Raw genomic sequence first — 21,915 nt, 5'->3', positions numbered from 1 at the left:
CATCGTGATTGTTTTGGACTGGGTTGTTAGATAGGTTCAAGATTTAAATGATTCAGAATATTCTGGGAATATTATGCTATCCTATGTAGAGCTGACTGTTAGGTCTGGAAGATTCGAGTCTAAATCAAGAAGAATATTCACTTTCTAATTATGGAGATAATTTAGGAAGATTTGATTAAACACCTATCTTTGTGCAGAAGTTTTCTGCTGATTTGTAGCAGCCAATAAGCTGTGATTAAAAGCCCAAATCCAGTTGGGAAAAAGGTTATAAATAGAAGCATTGTAACCTAGGAAAAAATACTAGTCGAAGATGTAAAAGTTTAAATTATTAAGGTTGAGTCTGTAAGCCACTCTCTTGAAGAGTTGGTATGTGCGAGCCTCTCGAATATCATGTTGATATGAGAGTAGGACTGATGTTTAGTGTTGTAATTCTCTATTGTTCATTCTCAAGCTTTTAAGCATAGAATGTTTATTATTATTGGAGGAAGCTTTTAATACACTCTAAGTATAGTTCTTAGTCAATAGTCTTGGCTAGGTATTGTTTTGGAAGTGTGTCTTCCTGTTTTATATATCGAAAGTTTAACATCAAAAGCCTGCGGGATTGATACAACTGTTAGAAGTTTCGGAATGGAAGTGGGATAGTATTTCTATGGACTTTGTGACGGGATTACCTAATACTTCAAGAGGACATGATTCTATTTGGGTGATTGTTGATAGGCTTATGAAGTCGGCTCATTTTATTCCTATTAACATCACATGCCTAGTGTCGAAGTAGGTGGAGATTTATACCGGTGTGATTGTTAGGCTGCATGGCATTCCTTTGTGTATCGTGCCGGATAGAGATCCGAGTTTCACATCTGATTTTTGGAAGAGTTTGCAAGAGGCGTTGGGTTCTAAGTTGAGACTAAGTTCGGCGTATCACCTCAGACGGATGGTCAGACGAAGAGGGATATTCAATCATTGGAGGATCTGTTAAGAGCATGTGTTCTTGAGCAGGGCGGTTCGTGGAATACTTACCTTCCATTGATTGGGTTCACATATAATAATAGTTACCATTCTAGTATCAGAATGGCACCCTTTGAGGCATTGTACGATCGGAGATGTAGGACTCCTCTGTGTTGGCATGAATTTGGAGAAAGTGTGGTGCTTGGACCAGAAATTGTCTGATAAACTATCGAGAAGGTGAGGTTGATTCGGGAAAAGATGAAAGCTTCACAAAGTAGACAAAAGAGTTATCATGATAAGCGAAGGAAGGATTTGGAATTTCAAGCGGGTGACCATGTATTTTTTAGAGTTACACCTGTGACTGGTGTTGGGCGAGCATTGAAGTCTAAGAAGCTCACTCCTCGTTTTATTGGTCGGTATCAGATATTGGACAAAGTTGGAAATGTGGCGTATAGAATAGCGTTACCGCCTAATCTTTCGATTTTGCATGGTGTGTTCCATGTATCACAACTCCGGAAGTATGTTTTCCATCCGTCGCATGTGATTCATATGGATGATGTGCAAGTACGGGATAATCTCATGGTGAAGACGATGCCGGTATGAATTGAGGATCGTGAAACAAAGACGTTCAGATGCAAGGATATTTCGTTGGTGAAAGTGGTTTGGACGGGAGCTGCTGGAGAAAGCATGACTTGGGAGTTGGAAAGCAGGATGCGGGAATCCTATCCCGAGTTGTTTGGATCAGGTAAATTTTTTAGGACAAAAATATTCTAAGTGGGGGAGATTTGTAACACCCGTATATCGATTTATTATTTAATTTGAATTATTTTAGTATTTATTGAGTTTTGGCGTATTGTGAGCGACCGAGTCGGTATTTTTGCGGGATAACGGGTCGAGAGTGAATCGTGAATTTTAATATTTTTAGTATTAGAAATATTATTAGAATAATATTTGGTGTTTTGGGAATTTATCGAGTAATTAAGATTAAACCGAGAATTTGAGACTAAGAGTAAAGGGGGTATACTGTGAGTAAATTAGATGGGCTAGAGGTAAGTGTTGTACGTGAATAATTTTGTTTAGGCCCAAATTTAGTAGTGAGGCACTTAGGGTATACCACTAAGGTTTTAGAAAACCAGAAAACATAACATTGTGGATAAATAGCAAAGCAGCAGAGAAGAGGAAAATAGGAGAAGAGAGAATACGAGCAATTTTCATAGCAGAACGATTTCGGGGGATTTAGACCGGAACGTAAATTAGAGAAACCTTCAATCCAAAGGTAAGGGTGGGGTTCTTGCTCTATAAACGAGGGTATGATGAATTGTATGTGGGGTTTAGGGGATTAATATTGTCTCTGCGTCTCGATTGTCGCTCTGATACGTAGCACTCGGGGGACAAACGCGTGTTTTATTAATTATTTGTTTTGCTGAATTTTCAATGACGTTTTGCAATTTAATTTGTACTTTGAAGTTGTTTTGCGAAGATGCTATGGTGTTGACTTAATTTTTGGGAAGTTTTGTGAATCTGCTGCGTGGTTAAATTTTATTCGATGAAGTGACTTTTGGAGACTAAATAATTTATTATAGTTGTCCGTTTTGATTATATGTGCTATGTATCTATGTGAAGGTGTGTATGCCGTAAATGATTTAAATGAAGAAATGTGATATTGTAGCTACTGCCCTAAAATTAACCTTTAGAGTCGCCACCTATTCTACCAAGGCGAATAGGAAACCTTTACACAATTACAGAGGTTCAGGATAAGATACTATGTTCAGGTCGAGGGAAGGTGTTAGGCACCCTAAACCCTTTCCTAAGGTTTGCATTATAAGATTAAGGTTTATGGCAAAAAATATAAAGAAAGGTAACACACAATTAACAGGGTTACAAGCTAATTATTGACATGATTAGAGTTTAGAGGAGGGGGACTCGCCTTGTTGCCAAGTGCCTACGTACCTCCTTATGGAGGATCGGAGTCTACGTAGTTCGGGGAAAGGGTAGTACGCCCTTAGAGTTAAAATTTGATTTGGTATGGTTTTGGAGGCTTTTTGAGTGGCCTATCGTAGTTGTGATAATTTGTAGTTTGAAAAGGTTTGGGAAATGTTTTAAGGTTTGGGCGTACAACCCTGATTTTTATTTGTTACCATTAACTGCAATGATCGATAGATTCGATCACCATAGTTAATAGATTAGTAGTTACATCGTTACCAATTTTAACTGATGGATTCAATTATCACTAATAACGAATAAAAGTATTTTTTTTTAGAAATTTCAATAATTTAATTTGTATCATTATCCCTCGTAATCGATTGATTCGATTAAGAATAATAATGAATTAAAATGAGGGAAATGGGCTAATCATCGCAATCGATAAAAATGGTTGAAACCTTTTAGCCAAATAAAACTTTTTATTTTAATTAAATAAGTATTTTAAGAAAATCGATTATTGCCCATCACGATTAATGGATTTAATCGGAACGAACAATAAATTGGAAATTGAATATTTATAATTAATTTATACTTGTTTGAGAAAATTATTTATTATATAAATAAATTAGTAGTAAATTAAGAAAAAGATTTTAAATAATAATAATAATTAAAATTAATAAGTTAATAGAGATTTTGATTCAATGTGGCTGCAATTAGGGTTTATGATATAGGGCTAATTTTAGGACATTGGATCTTGCTGAATGGGTGGTCCTATGGTAAGATTGTGAGGATGCATGGTGATCTATTTGGCAGGCGCAACATGGGATCAGCAAGGGTTTTCACTAAAAAAAATATGTTAGAGGGGAGGCTCGAACCCATGACCTCCCCCTCACAAGCGTATGAGCTAACCACTAGACCAAACACACTCATTCGTTTAACACACGCACCCAATACAACATATACGAAATCAAGAAACGCACGTGAAAACGCGCGCGTAAGTTTAAACCGGCCAACCAGATGAGAACACCTCATCATCTTCTCCAACATACCTGTAAAACTCTGCAGATTTAGCTACGAATCTGCTACAATTCGTTTCATAGCAAACATACCTGGAAAAATAACGATTTGCTCATACATACATATAAATAGTGCGCACCACCCCAGATCTACTCGTCCTGATCATACGAACCTGACTATGCCCTCAATTTGTTCTAATTTTACCTCTAACGAAAACCCCCAATTTACAACTAAGAACCCTAATTTGGTTAACAATGGTGATTACTACCAAACATGCCCAGAATTTTAATTAACGATCCACAAACATTCACAGCATCAAGAACAATCATAATATACCATCAAAACTCTATGAGGATGCGTGCAACAGTCCAATCGATCCAGTTTTTAGAGTTACATACCTTGGCCAATTGGAGGTTAATCTGGGGGTGTTGAAGTCGTGTGATGATCCCAAATGATTCAGAGTGCTCCAATGAATGTGTAGCAATGCTCAAACTTCTTTGGAATGCCCTTAATCCTTGAAACCGAATCTGACTTTCTTGAAGAATTTTTGTATGCTCGAATGCTCTTGCTCTGCCTAGATTTTCAACCCTTATTCATGTGGCATGTGTTAGGTACTTATAGGCAGTGAATTAGGTTAAGAAAAATAGCCCAAAACTCCCTTGAATCCAATCTTCCCAAGTTTGAAAATTTTGATTTTATTCTTTAATGGAAGTTTGCTATTTTTGTCCAATCTTGTGCCAATATCTCCCAATCACTTATGCACGAAAATTATATTGTAATTTGTCATTAATACTGATTGGAATTGATCAATATGCATTCTTTGACATAATATTTGATTTTCCCTTTAATTAAATCATTTTAAATCATTCTTAAATGAAATAAAAATCATATATAAAATCAAATAATAAGCTAAAATTCGTGGCACATGGTTTGGATAACATAAATAGCTTGTGGACCAAGATTGAATCATAAAAATATAGGCCCATTTGCAAAAAAAATCAATTTGAACCTCTTTTGTTTCATATTTTGTCCCCAAAAATCACTCAACTTTAACAAGGCATATCTCTCTTGATTTTTAAGCTATGAATGAGTTCTAGGACTTTTTGGAAACCTCAAGATGTCCTATATAAGCCACTTTGGAACATATTTTCCATTTGGAGATTTTATCTTGATCATATGCCCTTTGACAAAAAACTCCTTTTGACTGGTGTTTGAAAAGGACCTGTAATCTTTTGTGTTATATCTTCCAAATGAAACATTTCTGGCCTTGGCTTGTGAGAGGCAAAGTTGTAGAGAATCCAATTTCCTTCCAAATAGGCTATGAGTGAGGAATTTCTGACATTCTATGTGAAAGTTATGGCCAGTCAAAGTTGAGTTGACTTTCTCCTAAAGAAACCCTAATTTGAACCTTTTTGCATTTGTTCATTTCTGAGTTTCTATTGATGGATATATTCTCACCCACTTGATGCTGACCAAAATTGAGAGGTTTTGACTGTGCTTTGATTATGGTTGACTTTTAGGTTAAACTAGTTGACTGTGAATCTTTTGAGCTGTTTGAACAAGTAACCTTTGGAGTTGGGTCTTGGCTTCTGTCATAGAGTCATATTAGATCATCATGGGCCATGGAGAACTTGATTAGGGATCTAGTCTTGTTGATTTCCTCAAGAGAGCCTCAAACCCTAGTTTTGGGAGGCTTTTGACTAGGAGTATACCCTGATGGAACCTTTGAGCCTTGTACTATTATGGATAAGATGTGGAAGGCAAATTTTGGAGTATGACAGATATCCCATATGAATGTTTGAAATTTTATACTCTGATTTATGAATATATATTGGGCTAGAATTGGGGTGTTACACGTTGTGTCAGATCATATGTCCCAACAAGTCATAGGATGTCTGAAATCTGATATACCATAATTTCAATTACCTCTTCAAATTACAAGAAATCATTGTGTTCCTATATGACTCAAATATTGATAATAAAATGTTACTTTGATTTGTAGTTGATGACATGGATTGTGGTATGAGCCAAAAAATTAGTCATTGTTCTAATTATTCCATAAATGGTTTGAATATGATGATACAAAATATTTGATCTCTTTTAATTGAGCCAATGCTTATTAATAAAAGAGTTGGCTAAGGACGACTAAAGTTAAACAAAATAATTGTGTAAAGTATATATAAGACAATGCTTATTAGCAGAAAGAGATGCCTAAAGAGAACTAACACCAGCTCTTTTATCAGAAAAGTAATGTCTAACAAGGATATACGCCAACATTTTTATCAGAAAGTGCTTTTGAATGATGCCTTACATCAGCACTTTCATTAGAAAGTGCTGCCTAAAGAAAACTAACATCATCTCTTTTATCAAAAAAAATTGTCTAAAAAGGATTTATGCCAATACTTTTATCAGAAAGTGTTTATTAATGATGCCTTACGCCAGCACTTTTATCAAAAAGCGCTGCCTTAAGAGACTTACGTTGGCATGTTTATCGAAAAGTGCTACCTAAAGAGGACTTACGCCAACACTTTTAAAAGAAACCACTTCCTAAAGAGGACATACACAAGCTCTTTTTAACATAAAGCATGGCCTAAATTGCGCTTAAGCCGACACTTTTACATTTAAAAAATGTGTTGCCTATGCGTACAACAGCGCCTAAATAGATAGTGCTTGAAAGCGGTGCCTAAGATGATAAAAAAAGCATTGTCTAAGTTCTTATTTGCCATAGTGTGACTTTTCCTTGGTTCACAATAGCGTGGAAGAAGTCATGGAGAAGTTAACCACACTCTCCTAAATAATAGAGGATTAACTACCCACTCCCACATCTCTATAAAATGGTTGTTATTCTCGAGGGGCATAGGATCCTGGCTCAATACTACTATAAATACTTTAACCTTAAAGTTTAAAAAGAAAATCTCATATTCACACAAATACTAGATACATAGAGCTACCAATGTCTCTAGATCTACAAACACGATTGAGTTGTCTTTTGTCGCGTCTTGAGCTCCTAGAAGAGAGTTATTCATTTAAAATTATTTCTAATATGTAAAGAGAAACAACTAATAGTTAAAGCATAGTGTTGATATCAAATTAAGGATTTCATAAGGGCCAAAAACCCTAACATCTTTCTAGAGTTTATATCACCACATATTGTCCCGCCATCAATGATGAGTTTCTCTTTAAAAATTCCCTTCTCTAAAAAACCCTAACGTAGCAAACAATTGTAAAAGAGAGAAAGGTTTTAGGCTTAAAAAAGACTGACTCGAAAGGTTCTTATTGAACATTTATCCAAAGGGATGTAGGTTAAAGGATAAGTAGCCAAAGGATGTTAGCAAAGATTAAAGAAAGAGACGTGAAGAAAAAAGGTTCTCAAGATCCATGAGAAACGAAAAAAAGGGGATGTTAAATATAGGGCTCTCCATATATCTTACAACAAAAAGAAATTGCACGATTTATAGTAACTGGTATTAGGAAACGTGAACCGCGCCACCAATTGCTAATATCATATTTCATATTGGTCATAATACACGAGGACTCTGGTATAAGAAGGCATCAATATTTCCAAGCATAAATCCAAGCATCGAGGATCCCTAGTAAACATTTCTAATCACGGGTATGGTCTTTAATGCATCTGTTCATAATGTTACTAATGTCCAATCTAAGATTTTCCACTCTCTCCCTTATACTAGAGGCCGAACTAAAACATGCACGACAAACCCTTATTCTTCAAGTATGAACATTGGCTTAGGGGAAAACTGTTCTAGGCTGCTCGTAAGGCTCGCATCGAAAGGCCCAATATCATGTATTGCGTGTAAAGGCCCGTAGATAACATGAGACTCAACCACACTTGAGGGAACGTGATTCCGACCTCAAGCACACTACCCACAGTTGGATTAGATCGAAGGATCACCTGCATTAGGCGTCAAATTCCATGGAGACGGTTTTTAACTACCCTCCTTATATAAAGCATAACACGTGTCATTTCAAATACTATATCATCCACGCACTATAATTAAATTACATTCATTCATTTATATATGGTGTTTACCATTTAATAACATTGCAAACTTTTCTGTAAGAGATCTTTAAAAAGTATATGTTAATTGTGCACTGACAGAGTTGTACGTACAACCATTATGAGATAAGGGGAATATAATTATTTCACACGTCAGGACATAATAAGGTAATGTTGTTTAAAAATAAAAAACTAATTCAAATTTAGGATTATTTATAATAATTTAATTTAAAAATAGAAAACAATCAAATTATAGATTATGTTGCTAACAACAAATCATCCTTATCGTCATCTTCAATAATGTTGTTGTTCCTTTATAAATATGAGTGAAAACAATTAATCAAAATATATTACAAATTTACAATGTCTTTCTTACCTTCTTTCACTTCTTTTATTTTCTCCTTAGTTGTATGTTTGATCATTTTTGAATATCACGTAGATGCTAATTCTAACGAGATCACATCAAAACTAGTGATTGATGCCGGTTCTGGAAGACTTATTCCAGATACATTTTTTGGAGCTTTTTTTGAAGTAAATTACATTTTTAATTGATTTTTATAATTGTTAATATTACATATAAATTATTGTATGCGTGAAATGTTATCTTATAATATATTAATGTAATATATAATTTTCAGGAGATAAATCATGCTGGAGCTGGGGGATTATGGGCAGAACTTGTGAATAATAGAGGTATATATATTGTCACTGAAAAAATTCATCTTTGAGTTTATTTTCCTAATAAGAAACAAATTTCATATATTTACTTTAAAATTTTATGTTACTAATTTTGTTTCCTTTTTAATATTTATTCTAGTCGTTAGATCTGTTTCACTATTTTATATATCTTTTGTAAATTAATGTTTCAGGTTTTGAAGCAGAAGTTTCCACTAATGGGACCTCAAATATTTATCCATGGACAATTATTGGAGAAAATCAATCATCCATTATCGTATCAACCGAACATTCTTCTTGTTTTGAGCGTAATAAAATTGCATTACGTATGGATGTTCTTTGTCATAAAAAATCTTGTCCTCGAGGTGGTGTCGGTATTTCCAATCCAGGTTTTTGGGGAATGGTGAGTATCAATTAATACAACATTCTATTTATCATTTAAAGAAAATTGGAGTTATTTATAATATTTTTACAATGTTTTATATAAACAGAATATTGAGGAAGGGAAGAAATATAAAGTAGTGTTCTATGTTAGATCACTTGGTCCAATTAATTTACAAGTTTCATTTGTTGGATCTGATAATGGTGTCAAAATAGCTTCAACCAAAATAAGGTTATAATTCTATTTCTTTAATTAATTTTTTGAAACGACATCTTGTTTATTATTTTATTATTATCCAACTAAAATAAACTAATTATTGAGTTATTAATGAATGAATATCAGAGCTTTTGGAGTTAATGTTACAAAGTGGAGTAAGATGGAAACAATTCTTGAAGCCAAAAGTACTAATCACAATTCAAATCTACAAATAACAACAACTAAAAAAGGAGTATTATGGTTAGATCAAATCTCAGCCATGCCATTAGATACATACAAGGTATTATGCATAAAATAATAATAATAATAATTATTATTATAATAATTAAATTATATACAATTATTTTATTAATAATTATATTTATAATAATAATAATTAAATTATTTTTTAAAATTTGGAATAGGGTCATGGTTTTCGAAGAGATCTTTTTGAAATGTTGGCGGATTTGAAGCCAAAATTTTTTAGATTTCCAGGTATGATAAAATAATAATAGTTTAATTTTGTAACTTTAATTAATTGTGCTGAAATTGATAGTAAAATGATTATTAATATTATTTTAATTTATAAAAATTTATTTGATCCCTAAATTTTTATTATTGGTTATAGGTGGTTGTTATGTTGAAGGAGATTATTTGAGAAATGCTTTTAGGTGGAAAGATACAGTTGGAGCATGGGAAGAGAGACCTGGCCACTATGGTGATGTCTGGAAGTATTGGACAGATGATGGATTTGGTTATTTTGAGGGGCTTCAAGTAATTTTTTTTTAATACTTTTTTCAATATTAAATATTTTTCTTTTCTAATTAAAAAATATTAATATTTTTGTTTATTAAACAGTTATCTGAGGATCTTGGTGCATTTCCAATTTGGGTGTTTAATAATGGTATTAGTCATCATGATGAAGTTAATACGTCTGCGATATCACCATTTGTGCAAGTATAATTTTCTTAATATTATTTTTTATTATTTAAAATGTATTTATAATTTTAATTAACTTATTTATTTATTTTATTTACACTTTTTGATTATTAATTAATAGGAAGCCTTAGATGGTATTGAGTTTGCGAGAGGTTCTCCAAAATCAAAATGGGGTTCTCTTAGAGCTTCCATGGGACATCCACACCCATTTGATTTGAGATATGTTGCAGTAGGAAATGAAGATTGTGGTAAATATAATTATGAAGGAAATTATCTCAAATTTTATGAAGCTATAAAACATAATTATCCTGACATTCAGATTATCTCAAATTGTGACGGTTCTCAACAACCACTCAATCATACAGCAGATCTTTATGATTTTCATGTAAAAATATTATTTAATTTAATTATTTATATTTGTTTTCAATTTTAAAAATATTACTTTTTACTATCATTAATTTTGAATTGACGTAAAGTGACTTACATGTTATATATATTTTTCAATTATTAGATTTATTCAAATTCAAAGGAGATGTTTTCCCAATATACAAGGTTTGATAATGCATTACGATCCGGACCAAAGGTTTGATTATTAATTATTTTTTTGAATTTATTTATTGAAATAATTATTAATTGTTGGAAAAATTTATTCATGTTTTATTAATTACACTTTATAGGCATTTGTTAGTGAGTATGCTGTTTGGAAGGAAGATGCGGGAAATGGAAGCCTTTACGCAGCTGTGGCTGAGGCTGCATTTCTTATTGGACTTGAAAAAAATAGGTTAGGTTATATATATATATATATATATATATATATATATATATATATATATATATATATATATATATATATATATATATATATATATATATAACATTCCATTAGTTTTTTCCAACATTCTACTAGCTGAAATGTCATTTCTGCATTCAAATGTTCCTGCACAATAACTTATTGAGTTGGTTTAACGTACCAACATTTCATCAATTTTGACATAAATTTCAATTATTTTTCTATTTTTTACAGTGATGTCGTCAGCATGGTTGCCTATGCACCCCTCTTTGTAAACACAAATGACAGAGCGTAATTTTCTAATGTCTTGCCATTCATTTTTATTTACCATTTATATACATCTATATAAACAGAGATGATTTATTTAATTTATTTTCTATATATTTTCAGTTGGATGCCAGATGCAGTTGTATTTAACTCTTATGAAAGTTATAGAACTCCAAGTTATTGGCTCCAACAATTTTTTATTGACTCTAGTGGAGCAACCTTTCTTAATTCAATTCTTCAAAATTCTTCTAGCTCAATTGTTGCATCAGCAATTCAGTATAAAAATTCTCAAGATGGAAACAATTATCTAAAAGTCAAGGTAATAATAACTTAATTTAAATAAAGATAAATGTTAGTGTTTCGTACTTACTTAAAAATTAAATAAAATTGGAATTATTAACTTTTGCAGGCAGTGAATTTTGGAAATGCAACGGAAAATTTTAATATTTTAATAAATGGTTTAAAATCAAAAGTTCAACAATTTGGTTCGTCAATGGTGGTGCTTACATCCTCCAATAAAATGGATGAGAATTCTTTCTCAGAACCAACAAAGGTACACTTTATTTTTAAACAAAATAAATTTACAATTTTTTTTTAAAATAGAAACTATTTTTTATTTTTTAATCAGAATTATTGCAATATATAATTTTTTTTTATCAATTTTTTATATGTGCAGATTGTGCCTAAAAGAACTCCACTTTTTAATGCAAGCAATGACATGATTGTTGCTCTTCCTCCTTATTCAGTTACATCACTAGATTTATTAATTTAAAACAATATGATGTTGGATGGTTTTTTTTGTTTATATTGGAAGAATGGGAGAAAGTTGTTTATAAGCAATTAATGAAAAAATGTATAGAGTTTTATTTCTACTGCATAGATTATTTCTCCCTTGCCATCCATATATATATATATATATATATATATATATATATATATATATATATATATATATATATATATATATATATATATATATATATATATATATCAATATTTAAATTTTATATCAAATTAAGTAAATATAATATACTCAAACCAAAAAAAGAAATTGATACACCTGGGAAAACAAATAAAAACTGCACATTTGAGAGAAAGACGGACCTTTAAGCATATAAATATTTTCGATATGTAAGTGGTGGCAAAAAACTTGAAGAAGTCTATGGAAAGTTTGTCCATTCATCAAAAGCTAAAAAAAAAATTTAAGCAAATTTTTTTTTAAATTATTTTTATAAGAAAAATGGACTAATTAGAGTACAAGGGGTACCTTTGCTCGATACAAGAAACATTACAAATTTAAGAAGTCTCTAGGACTTTTACATCAGTCATAGTATCTAACACACACTCTATTCTTTACTCCAATTACAACCACAACCACGAGATCAGTTCAATGTTCGACACAATATCATCAACAAAACTAATTATGTTATTAAACATATATAATGTTGTTTCTCATCAACCATAAGCTAAGCACTACACAGTGTCCATCCAAATCACACCAACATTAGATTTTCTTGCAATACTGTAAAAAAAAATGGAAATGATTTCTACCGTCCTCATTCTTCTCCTCCTCCATATCTAACCAATGGAAAATATTTTCCCATACCTTTAGCCCTCTTCTACATTGAAAGAACAGATGAGCTAAAGTTTCTCCATCTTCCAAATAGCAAGCATGTACCTTAACATGAATATCATGCAGAATCCCTCTCCTTGAAAGTTGATCTCTGGTTGGAATTCTATTAAGCAACATCCTCCATACAAAAATCTTTATCTTTGAAGGAACCTTTGTCTTCCAAATTCGTCTCACATCTCCTATAGTTTCTTCCTCCCACTCATCTTCCTTCTCTACCAACAAAACTTATTTGCTACATCTGGCTTCATTTCAACTCCCTTCCGAATTTCTACTAGTTGTAATCTCTACTCTCTAACCTCTACATTTTTATCACTCACTTCAATGTGGACAAACATATTCCAAACTCTATCAAGCCAACCTTCCATATCACTAATCAAGACATTTGGTTTGGCAGTCGCCTGGAACAAACAGGTAAAGTAAAGATCAAAGGCTTACTACCTAACCATCTATACTTTCAAAAAAAATATCCTACTTCTTGCACCTATTTTGCTTTAAATATTTGTAATAAACCAATCATCTTGAGCTTGATTTTTCCTAATAATTTATTGAATGTTAATCCACTAATTTGGTGCCTTTCTATTTCCTCTCGGTCCATTACCTCACAGAATGTACTTCTAAAGGTTTCCATACTTAAACGTTAGAATATCCCTCCAAATTGCCTCATCTTCAAGCAACATCATCCATTTCCACTTGAAAACTAAAGCAATGTTAAAAGATTACATGTTCCTTACTTTCAAGCCACCAGCCTCTTTTGGTTTGAAAATATTACTACATTTTATCCAATTGATTCCTCTCTTGTCTTCATTACCATGGACACGAAATATGTTGTCAATTTGGATAATTTCCTTGATGATCTTTGTTATACCCCAAAATTTGCCCGCATCTTTTTTCAAGAAAACTCCAATCTGAAAATTAAGAGTCTCATATAATCATGGATTTTTATTTCAACAAATATCCTTACATATGAAATACTTAGTTTTTAGAATTTTTCTTATACAGTAATTTGGCCTGCAGTTGAATTTATTCTTACGCAAACGCCAAATGTTGTTTATTACTTCACACATGCTATTTATTTATTTACAGATAAATAGTACTGAAACAATTGGTACAGAGTTAAATCTTTTTGCAGGCGCAGAATCAGGAAACTCAGACTGTACTGGTAACAAGTAGATTATTATTATCTTTTGTTTCCATTTAATTTTTGTACTATATTCCATTATTTTTAAAAATCTTTTCAAATCTCTTTTTCAAAAATCAAATCTCTCTTTTTTCCAACACTATCTCCACTTTCTTTCAAATCTTATTTCCACTCAAATTTTCCTTTTGTACGGAATCACACTATTCCCCAACGTCTCTATCCTTCTTTCCATTCTATAAATACCTCTCATTCTTCCATAAAATCTCACATCAAATTCTAATTCATTTCTCAAATTTCCACTTCATAATCCATCTTCTCTTCTTCCCTAACAAGAATGGCAAAATGGATAGAGACACTGTCTCTTACAGTCATCACCATTGCTACGGTGATCATGACTTTCTTCTGCCTGCATAGTCCTGAGGAGTGTGGACCTGCAATGGTTATGCTCCCAATCATCTACATGTTATTGTTCATAGCATGGGTTATCAATCGTCATTCTTAACATTTGTCGTATTTCTTATTTCTTAAATGTACCGTTTATTCGTCGTACTGTTCAATATAGTATGTAATATTTGTACTGTCAGTATTAAATGTTGTACTATTTGTCATAATATTGCTTAATTACTCAGATAATATTTTATGTGTTTTCTGCCAGTCAAATATTCATTTTTCTGTGCATTAAATGATTTTCAGGGTTATTATCGGTAATTTTGCCCGCATACAGTAAATATTAGTTATTTATTATGTCTGTGTTTTTCTAACAAGTCATGTAAATAAACTTTCATTTTTCACATAAAAACATAAAAAAAAAACAACAAAAAAGAAAATTAACTTTGACTGTTGATTTTTCACTCTAACTGCTGTTTCAATACCTGGACAGTCAGTTGACAGCCAAACTGCTGGCAGTACAATTCTCAGTGTTTTGTACCATCAATCAAATCAATCTTTCACAATTCAAAATTCCAAGATTTTTGTTCAAGAAGTCTTCTGAATATCACGCGATTAGCAGAGACTCAACACTGCACAAAAATCAGGTACGTTTAACTATCTCCTACACAAACAGTCCCTGACTAGGGTTTTCTTGTTTTTACAGGAGAAACAAGTTTTTGAGAGCTCAAATGGATTTCATGCACATCCATATATCTCAAAGTACCATCATACAAATTTTCAAACTTCAAATCACTCAGACGCACCGTCAGCAGCTCAAACAGTCAACAGACGACCCGTTTGACCAAAAAAGTCAACAGACAGTCAAAAATGAAATTTTTTGTCAAAGTCCATATTTTGTCAAAGGATTCATCATTTGATCATTGTATGATCATAATTCATCAAGGAAAGATCAAAAATCAACAAAACCCTAAGATTCAAAATTAGGGTTTTTGCCTGAAAAGTCAACTCAACTTTGAATGATCATAACTCTCTCATCCTTCATCCAAAAAATTCAAACCAAAGCTCATTTTGAAGGAAATTCAATTATATTTCAAATGCAATTGATCCCATGGTCATTGCATTCACCATTTGAAAAATATGATCAAAGACATTACAGGTCATTTTCAAAGTCAACAAAAAGACACTTTTTTCAAAAGGACACACAAAGAGCATCAAAAATCATTTTGACATGAGACCAAAGGCATTGGTTAGAGGACTCTTTGAGGTTTCCAAAAAGTGCAAGATCTCCTTCATATGACAAAAATTGAAGGATTTACACCTTGTTAAAGTTGGCTAAATTTTGGAAAATGCATGAAACCAACATTGTTCAAAATTGCATTTTTTCCAAAAGGGGCCAAGTTTTTATGGTTCAAACATCTTTGCCATGTTACTATGGGCCTCCCACGACCAAGACTAAGCCCATACCTTTTTTTATCCATTTTTGCATGATTTTATCTTATTTTAAGATTAAAATTAAAAGGAAAATGCATGGATAATGGTTAGCTTACAAATCAAGCATGACTCACCTCAAAGAATCTTCATCTTTCTGCAGAGAATTGAAGGGCAAGGCAGGTGCATTGAAGGCAAGATGACTTGGTCAAGAATTCAAGCTTTTTTAATATTAAAAAATCAAAGTTTCAACAAAGGCAACTAAAGACACTTCTTAGCCTCAATTGTAAGCACTCAATGCTTATAAATAAGCTATCATAGTTCAGTAACAGAAGAGAGGCGAGTTCAGAAGCATTCATAAGCTCATAACACTTGTAATCACTTGAAAAAAATTCAAAGAAAGCTCAAATTCGAATTTGTAATTTCAGTCCATTTCAATACAAACTAAGCATTCATACACCTTCCTTGAACATCACTGAAACTATCTCAATCAATTACAAGCCTTGAAGCTCACTGAATCGAGCTACACAGGTCAAAATTTGTTCAAACTAAAATCAATTCGTATCTGGTTATCCACACAGGTTTAACAAGATGTAGACATACTATTGAGTTTGGTTTGAGGTGTAGATCGTTTCTGGAAACTTAATTGAAGTTTGGACATGTACAAACGAAATCACCATTTTAGGGTTCATAGCTTCAAAATTAGGGCTTTCCAAATTAGGCAAAATTAGAGGTTCTAATTAGCACCATTAGATTCGTATGGACAAAACGAGTTGAATGGTACCATCGCGCCAAATTTATTTGCTTGTTTACCCCTATTCGTTATTTTGCAGAATTAGGGCTCACTTACAATAGCGCTTTTTTACAAAAGCGCTGTAAAAGGCCTTGTCTGAAGGTTGAAGATGATGAGGTGTCTCCCCCTCATTGGTCCAGAAGCGCGCGCGTGTTTTTTAAACTTTCCACTAATCCAGTGTTTTGCAGGTGTAACGTATCCCACGTGCCTCACCATCTGGACCACTTGATTTCATTTAATGAGTCATCCAATGCTCCAGATCACGCGTGCACATCATACTCCCTCAATCAAACCACACAGGATCAGTATCCTTTTATTTCTATTTTATTTTCTATTTTATTTTAATTTCTTTGATAAATTAATTAAAAATAGTTTTAAAAATCCAAAAAATACACAAAAAATATTTTTAGACTTCTAAAATAATATATTATTTTCTGAAATAAAAATATTTTATTTTTCTTCAAAATTCCAATATTTTGCATAATTAATTAGTATATATTTATATATTTGCTTTTTAATTATTCTAACCAATCAAAAAATCATAAAAAAAATTGTTCTTTATATTAAGTATTGTTTATATATTATAAACTAATTTTGTACATATTTTGAATAATTTTCTTTTTAAGTTTTAATTATTTTTATAATTATTTGCATAATTATGTTTTAATTAACTTAAATCAATTTCAAATCAATTTCAAAAATTCCAAAAAAAATTAGTTTTGTTTTAAAATTAATTGACAAATATTTTGTACATATTTTAAACTTAATTTCTAGGTTTAAATCTATTTTCATCTTTTTTTCTTCATTTTAATTTAATTAATCATGCATTAATTATAATTAAAATAAACCATAAAAAATCCAAAAACATGCCTTTTATTTTTCTTGCAATTTAAATTCCTAGATAAATGTATAGGATGTCAAATTGATGTAAATAGGCTAGTTTACATTTCCTGCACAATCGATGTAATAGTGTAGATTTACTTTCCGCACTTTACATTTCCGCATTTTAATTTCCCGCATATATATAAACTGTGTGTATGTCAAAGATAAAATTAAACCGTTAGATCACTAACTTCAAAGATAAATATCTGAATCCAATCACAATCACATTTGCACCTCTTAAGGTAAATCCCTTTCACAATCTTTCAAAATCAAAGTCAAATTCTACTGTTTTGAGTACAAAATCGAACCTTGCTTTTATATCCGGTGAAAGGATAGATTTTTAAAGGAAATAGGATAAAGACCTTACAACTCAGGGTAGACCTCCTAGTTTGCTTGCTCAAATCAAAACAAACAAAATTCTCATACACTGTTGTTTTTCAAAACAAAACTTTCAAAAAAGACAATACTTTGTATACATCCAAACACGGATTATTACAAAGTTAACGCTCTTTTCAAAAACATCTTTCGAAAGATAAACAAGCATTTTGTATATATCCACGCACGGATCATTACAAAATTCAATTTACAAAAGTATTTGGGAACCACATATGAGCAATTTCAGAGCAATTAAAAAGTGATCGAAAAACAATTGAGCTAAGCAAACTTAAGAGCCCATGGATAACCATGGATACAAAGGGTGCTAACACCTTCCCTTTGTATAACCTACCCCCTTACCCAGAATTTCTCAAAGGTCTTTTTTCTGTGTCTTTTATAAACCTTTCCTTAATTGGATAAAATAAAAGGTCGGTGGAGACTCTGTGATATTTTCAGAAATGCGAAAGCATTAAGCGATAAAAAAGAGTCAGTTCACGTATCTCTACCGAACAGAGGTATGGCCCGGATAAAAAAAACGGAGGTCCACAATCTTCTTAGGAGCTTTATAAAAAGACATGAAATAAAAAGGTATGCTTGGAAAGACATAATTCATCAATGTTACTCTTCCTCCTAGTGATAACCAATTATCTATCCAAGACGAGAGCTTCTTATTCATGCTATCAACCATAGGTCTCCAAGTTTCACACCTTCTTGGATTAGACCCTATAGGAATGCCAAAAAACATGAAAGGTATAGACTCTACACAACAAGATAAGAATTGAGATGTTGCCTCCAAGACATTCTCCTCTATATGAATGCCAAAAAGCTTGCTCTTGAAGAAGTTCACTTTTAACCTTGACACCAATTCAAAACCCCTTGGAGTTGCAGTCAAACTCAAAAAATTCTCCCAACTACCTTTCCGAATTATAAGTGTGTCATCTACAAATTAGAGAATCTTATGCTCAGTTTGATCATCTATTTGGAACCTTGCAACAACTTCTAACCAAACTGCTTTATTGATTAGGAAAGCCAAACCTTCTACTGTTATGGAAATCATAAAAGTGGGTAGAGGATCCCCTTGTCTTAAGCCTCTCTTAACCTTGCAATCATTTGTCGGGCTCCCATTTACTAAGATTGACGTGCTACCAATGAAGATGCATGCTTCCATCTATCTTCACAATCAATACTCATAAGAATAAACATGAGGTCATTCTAACTCACACAGTCGTGAGGTTGTTCAAAATTAATTTTCAAAAGCATACACTGCTTCTTGTCTTTGTTTGCTAAATCTATTATATCATTAAGCACTAGAACACCATCTAACATTTGTCATCCCGTAACAAAAGATGTTGTGATTCAGAAACCACCCTACTAAGAATACTTTTTAGTCTTGCAACCAACCGTTTTGAGAGAATTTCATAGAAACAACCAACAGGGAATTTAGGCTTATATTCATCTAACTCTTGAGGGCTCAGAATCTTTGGGACAAGAGCAATAAAAAATTTTGTTATAGACTTGTGCATCTTAGCATTCAAATGGAAAATTAGTAAACAGATCAAAATATCTTCTTGTGTAATTCATTTAACTTTTAACCTTTAGGTCATTAGTTAAACTACATTCATAGTTTTCTCTTACTTAAAAGTTCTTTTGGGCTTATAGACTATCATATAAAATTAAATGAGAGCTTCTATAGAATTATAAAAATAAAATATATTTTTAACTTAGAGGAGATGTTATTTTAAAAATTCATTGTTATTGCAATATTATTTTAATATTTAATATATCATATTACCTTTTCTAAAAATGTTTATTTAGATGTTTTAGATATGGTTTATATCAATTGCTTAATGGATTTCTATTTCTCTCAAAAGTTACTGAGATACATCTTGGAGGTAGTTCTGCATTAGTTGAGAGGAAATTGGAAACTGGACACACTCATTAGATACTTAATTTTAGAAACTCTCAAAAAATAATACATGGCCAAGGCCAAATATGGTTGTGAATAGAAATAAAGGGGATGTTTAATGTTGGAGTGAAATATGTCATCATAGATGTACTAATAGAGCACTTTTAAGAGCCAACTATAGGATGTACATATAACAAGTTCTTGTGATAGGTAATGTTGAATGTTGCATTGAGCTTGTTTTTAGGAATTAGAGTTGGTTTGGGCTGCTAGTTAATATATCTAGTTGGAATCTTAAACCATTATTTAGTTTTATTTGGTTTGATGAGTTTCATAACTATGCTTAATTGGAAAATAATTAAATTTCAATTTGTCTAACCTAATATTATTATCAGTTCTCTAGATTTAGGATAGGCATTAATTTTAGTAAAACAAATATAGCAACACTGTGATAAACAGGATGTGTTATCTTGGTTAAAAGAACAGGTTGAACAAGATGTCCTATGAAGAAGAATGTTGAGTTAAGATGTTCTATCAACTAAAGCAACATGTCAGACAAGATGTCCTATGCAGAAGCTATTTGACATCGCGATTGTTTTGGACTGGGTTGTTAGATAGGTTCAAGATTTAAATGATTCAGAATATTCTGGGAATATTATGCTATCCTATGTAGAGCTGACTGTTAGGTTTGGAAGATTCGAGTCTAAATCAAGAAGAATATTCACTTTCTAATTATGGAGATAATTTAGGAAGATTTGATTGAAGACCTATCTTTGTGCAGAAGTTTTCTGCTGATTTGTAGCAGCCAATAAGCTGTGATTAAAAGCCCAAATCCAGTTGGGAAAAAGGTTATAAATAGAAGCATTGTAACCTAGGAAAAATTACTAGTCGAAGATGTAAAAGTTTAAATTATTAAGGTTGAGTCTGTAAGCCACTCTCTAGAAGAGTTGGTATGTGCAAGCCTCTCGAATATCATGTAGATATGAGAGTAGGACTGATGTTTAGAGTTGTAATTCTCCATTGTTCATTCTTAAGCTTTTAAGCATATAATGTTCATTATTCTTGGAGGAAGCTTTTAAGTCACTCTAAGTATAGTTCTTAGTCAAGAGTCTTTGCTAGGTATTGTTTTGGAAGTGTGTCTTCCTGTTTTACATATCGAAAGTTTAACATCAGAAGCCTGCGGGATTGATACAACCGTTAGAAGTTTCGGAATGGAAGGGGGACAGTATTTCTATGGACTTTGTGACGGGATTACCTAATACTTCAAGAGGACATGATTCTATTTGGGTGATTGTTGATAAGCTTATGAAGTCGGCTCATTTTATTCCTATTAACATCACATACCTAGTGTCGAAGTTGGTGGAGATTTATACCAGTGCGATTGTTAGGATGCATGGCATTCCTTTGTGTATCGTGCCGGATAGAGATCCGAGTTTAACATCTGATTTTTAGAAGAGTTTGCAAGAGGCGTTGGGTTCTAAGTTGAGACTGAGTTCGGCGTATCACCTCAGACGGATGGTCAGACGAAGAGGAATATTCAATCATTGGAGGATCTGCTAAGAGCATGTGTTCTTGAGCAGGGCGGTTCGTGGGATACTTACCTTCCATTGATTGGGTTCACATATAATAATAGTTACCATTCTAGTATCGGAATGGCACCCTTTTAGGCATTGTACGGTCGGAGATGTAGGACTCCTCTGTGTTGGAATGAATTTGGAGAAAGTGTGGTGCTTGGACCAGAAATTGTCTGATAAGCTATCGAGAAGGTGAGGTTGATTCGAGAAAAGATGAAAGCTTCACAAAGTAGACAAAAGAGTTATCATGATAAGCGAAGGAAGGATTTGAAATTTCAAGCGGGTGACCATGTATTTTTTAGAGTTACACCTGTGACTGGTGTTGGGCGAGCATTGAAGTCTAAGAAGCTCACTCCTTGTTTTATTGGTATGTATCAGATATTGGAAAAATTTGGAAATGTGGCGTATAGAATAGCGTTACCGCCTAATCTTTCGATTTTGCATGATGTGTTCCATGTATCACAACTCCGGAAGTATGTTTTCCATCCGTCGCATGTGGTTCATATGGATGATGTGCAAGTACGGGATAATCTCATGGTGAAGACGATGCCGGTATGAATTTTGGATCGTGAAACAAAGACGCTCAGAGGCAAGGATATTGCGTTGGTAAAAGTGGTTTGGACGGGAGCTGCTGGAGAAAGCATGACTCGG

The 21,915-nt window shown here is 32.5% G+C and overlaps 3 protein-coding genes across 3 annotated transcripts; all 3 read left to right on the top strand.

The window, feature by feature from the left end:
* The first annotated feature begins 1,203 nt into the window (after positions 1–1,203).
* On the top strand, positions 1,204–1,548 carry LOC131614914 (uncharacterized). Its single transcript, XM_058886448.1, has one exon. It carries the CDS (start codon positions 1,204–1,206, stop codon positions 1,546–1,548), a length of 345 nt encoding a protein of 114 aa, XP_058742431.1.
* Positions 1,549–8,263: 6,715 nt separating this feature from the next.
* On the top strand, positions 8,264–11,965 carry LOC131612653 (alpha-L-arabinofuranosidase 1-like). Its single transcript, XM_058884416.1, has 15 exons — positions 8,264–8,431; positions 8,539–8,593; positions 8,770–8,978; positions 9,067–9,188; positions 9,300–9,453; positions 9,578–9,647; positions 9,781–9,926; positions 10,011–10,109; positions 10,213–10,476; positions 10,603–10,674; positions 10,769–10,872; positions 11,116–11,172; positions 11,272–11,467; positions 11,558–11,701; positions 11,825–11,965. The coding sequence occupies exons 1-15, from the start codon at positions 8,264–8,266 to the stop codon at positions 11,918–11,920; spliced, it is 1,956 nt and encodes a 651-aa protein (XP_058740399.1). The 3' UTR covers positions 11,921–11,965.
* Positions 11,966–21,477: 9,512 nt separating this feature from the next.
* LOC131614913 (uncharacterized) lies at positions 21,478–21,822 on the top strand. The gene has a single exon (XM_058886447.1). The coding sequence runs from the start codon at positions 21,478–21,480 to the stop codon at positions 21,820–21,822; it is 345 nt and encodes a 114-aa protein (XP_058742430.1).
* The last annotated feature ends 93 nt before the right edge of the window (positions 21,823–21,915 follow it).

Source organism: Vicia villosa, linkage group LG6 (genome assembly GCF_029867415.1).
Source record: "Vicia villosa cultivar HV-30 ecotype Madison, WI linkage group LG6, Vvil1.0, whole genome shotgun sequence".
In the NCBI taxonomy this organism is placed as follows: Eukaryota; Viridiplantae; Streptophyta; class Magnoliopsida; order Fabales; family Fabaceae; genus Vicia; species Vicia villosa.
This window is presented reverse-complemented; position numbering and strand designations above follow the sequence as displayed.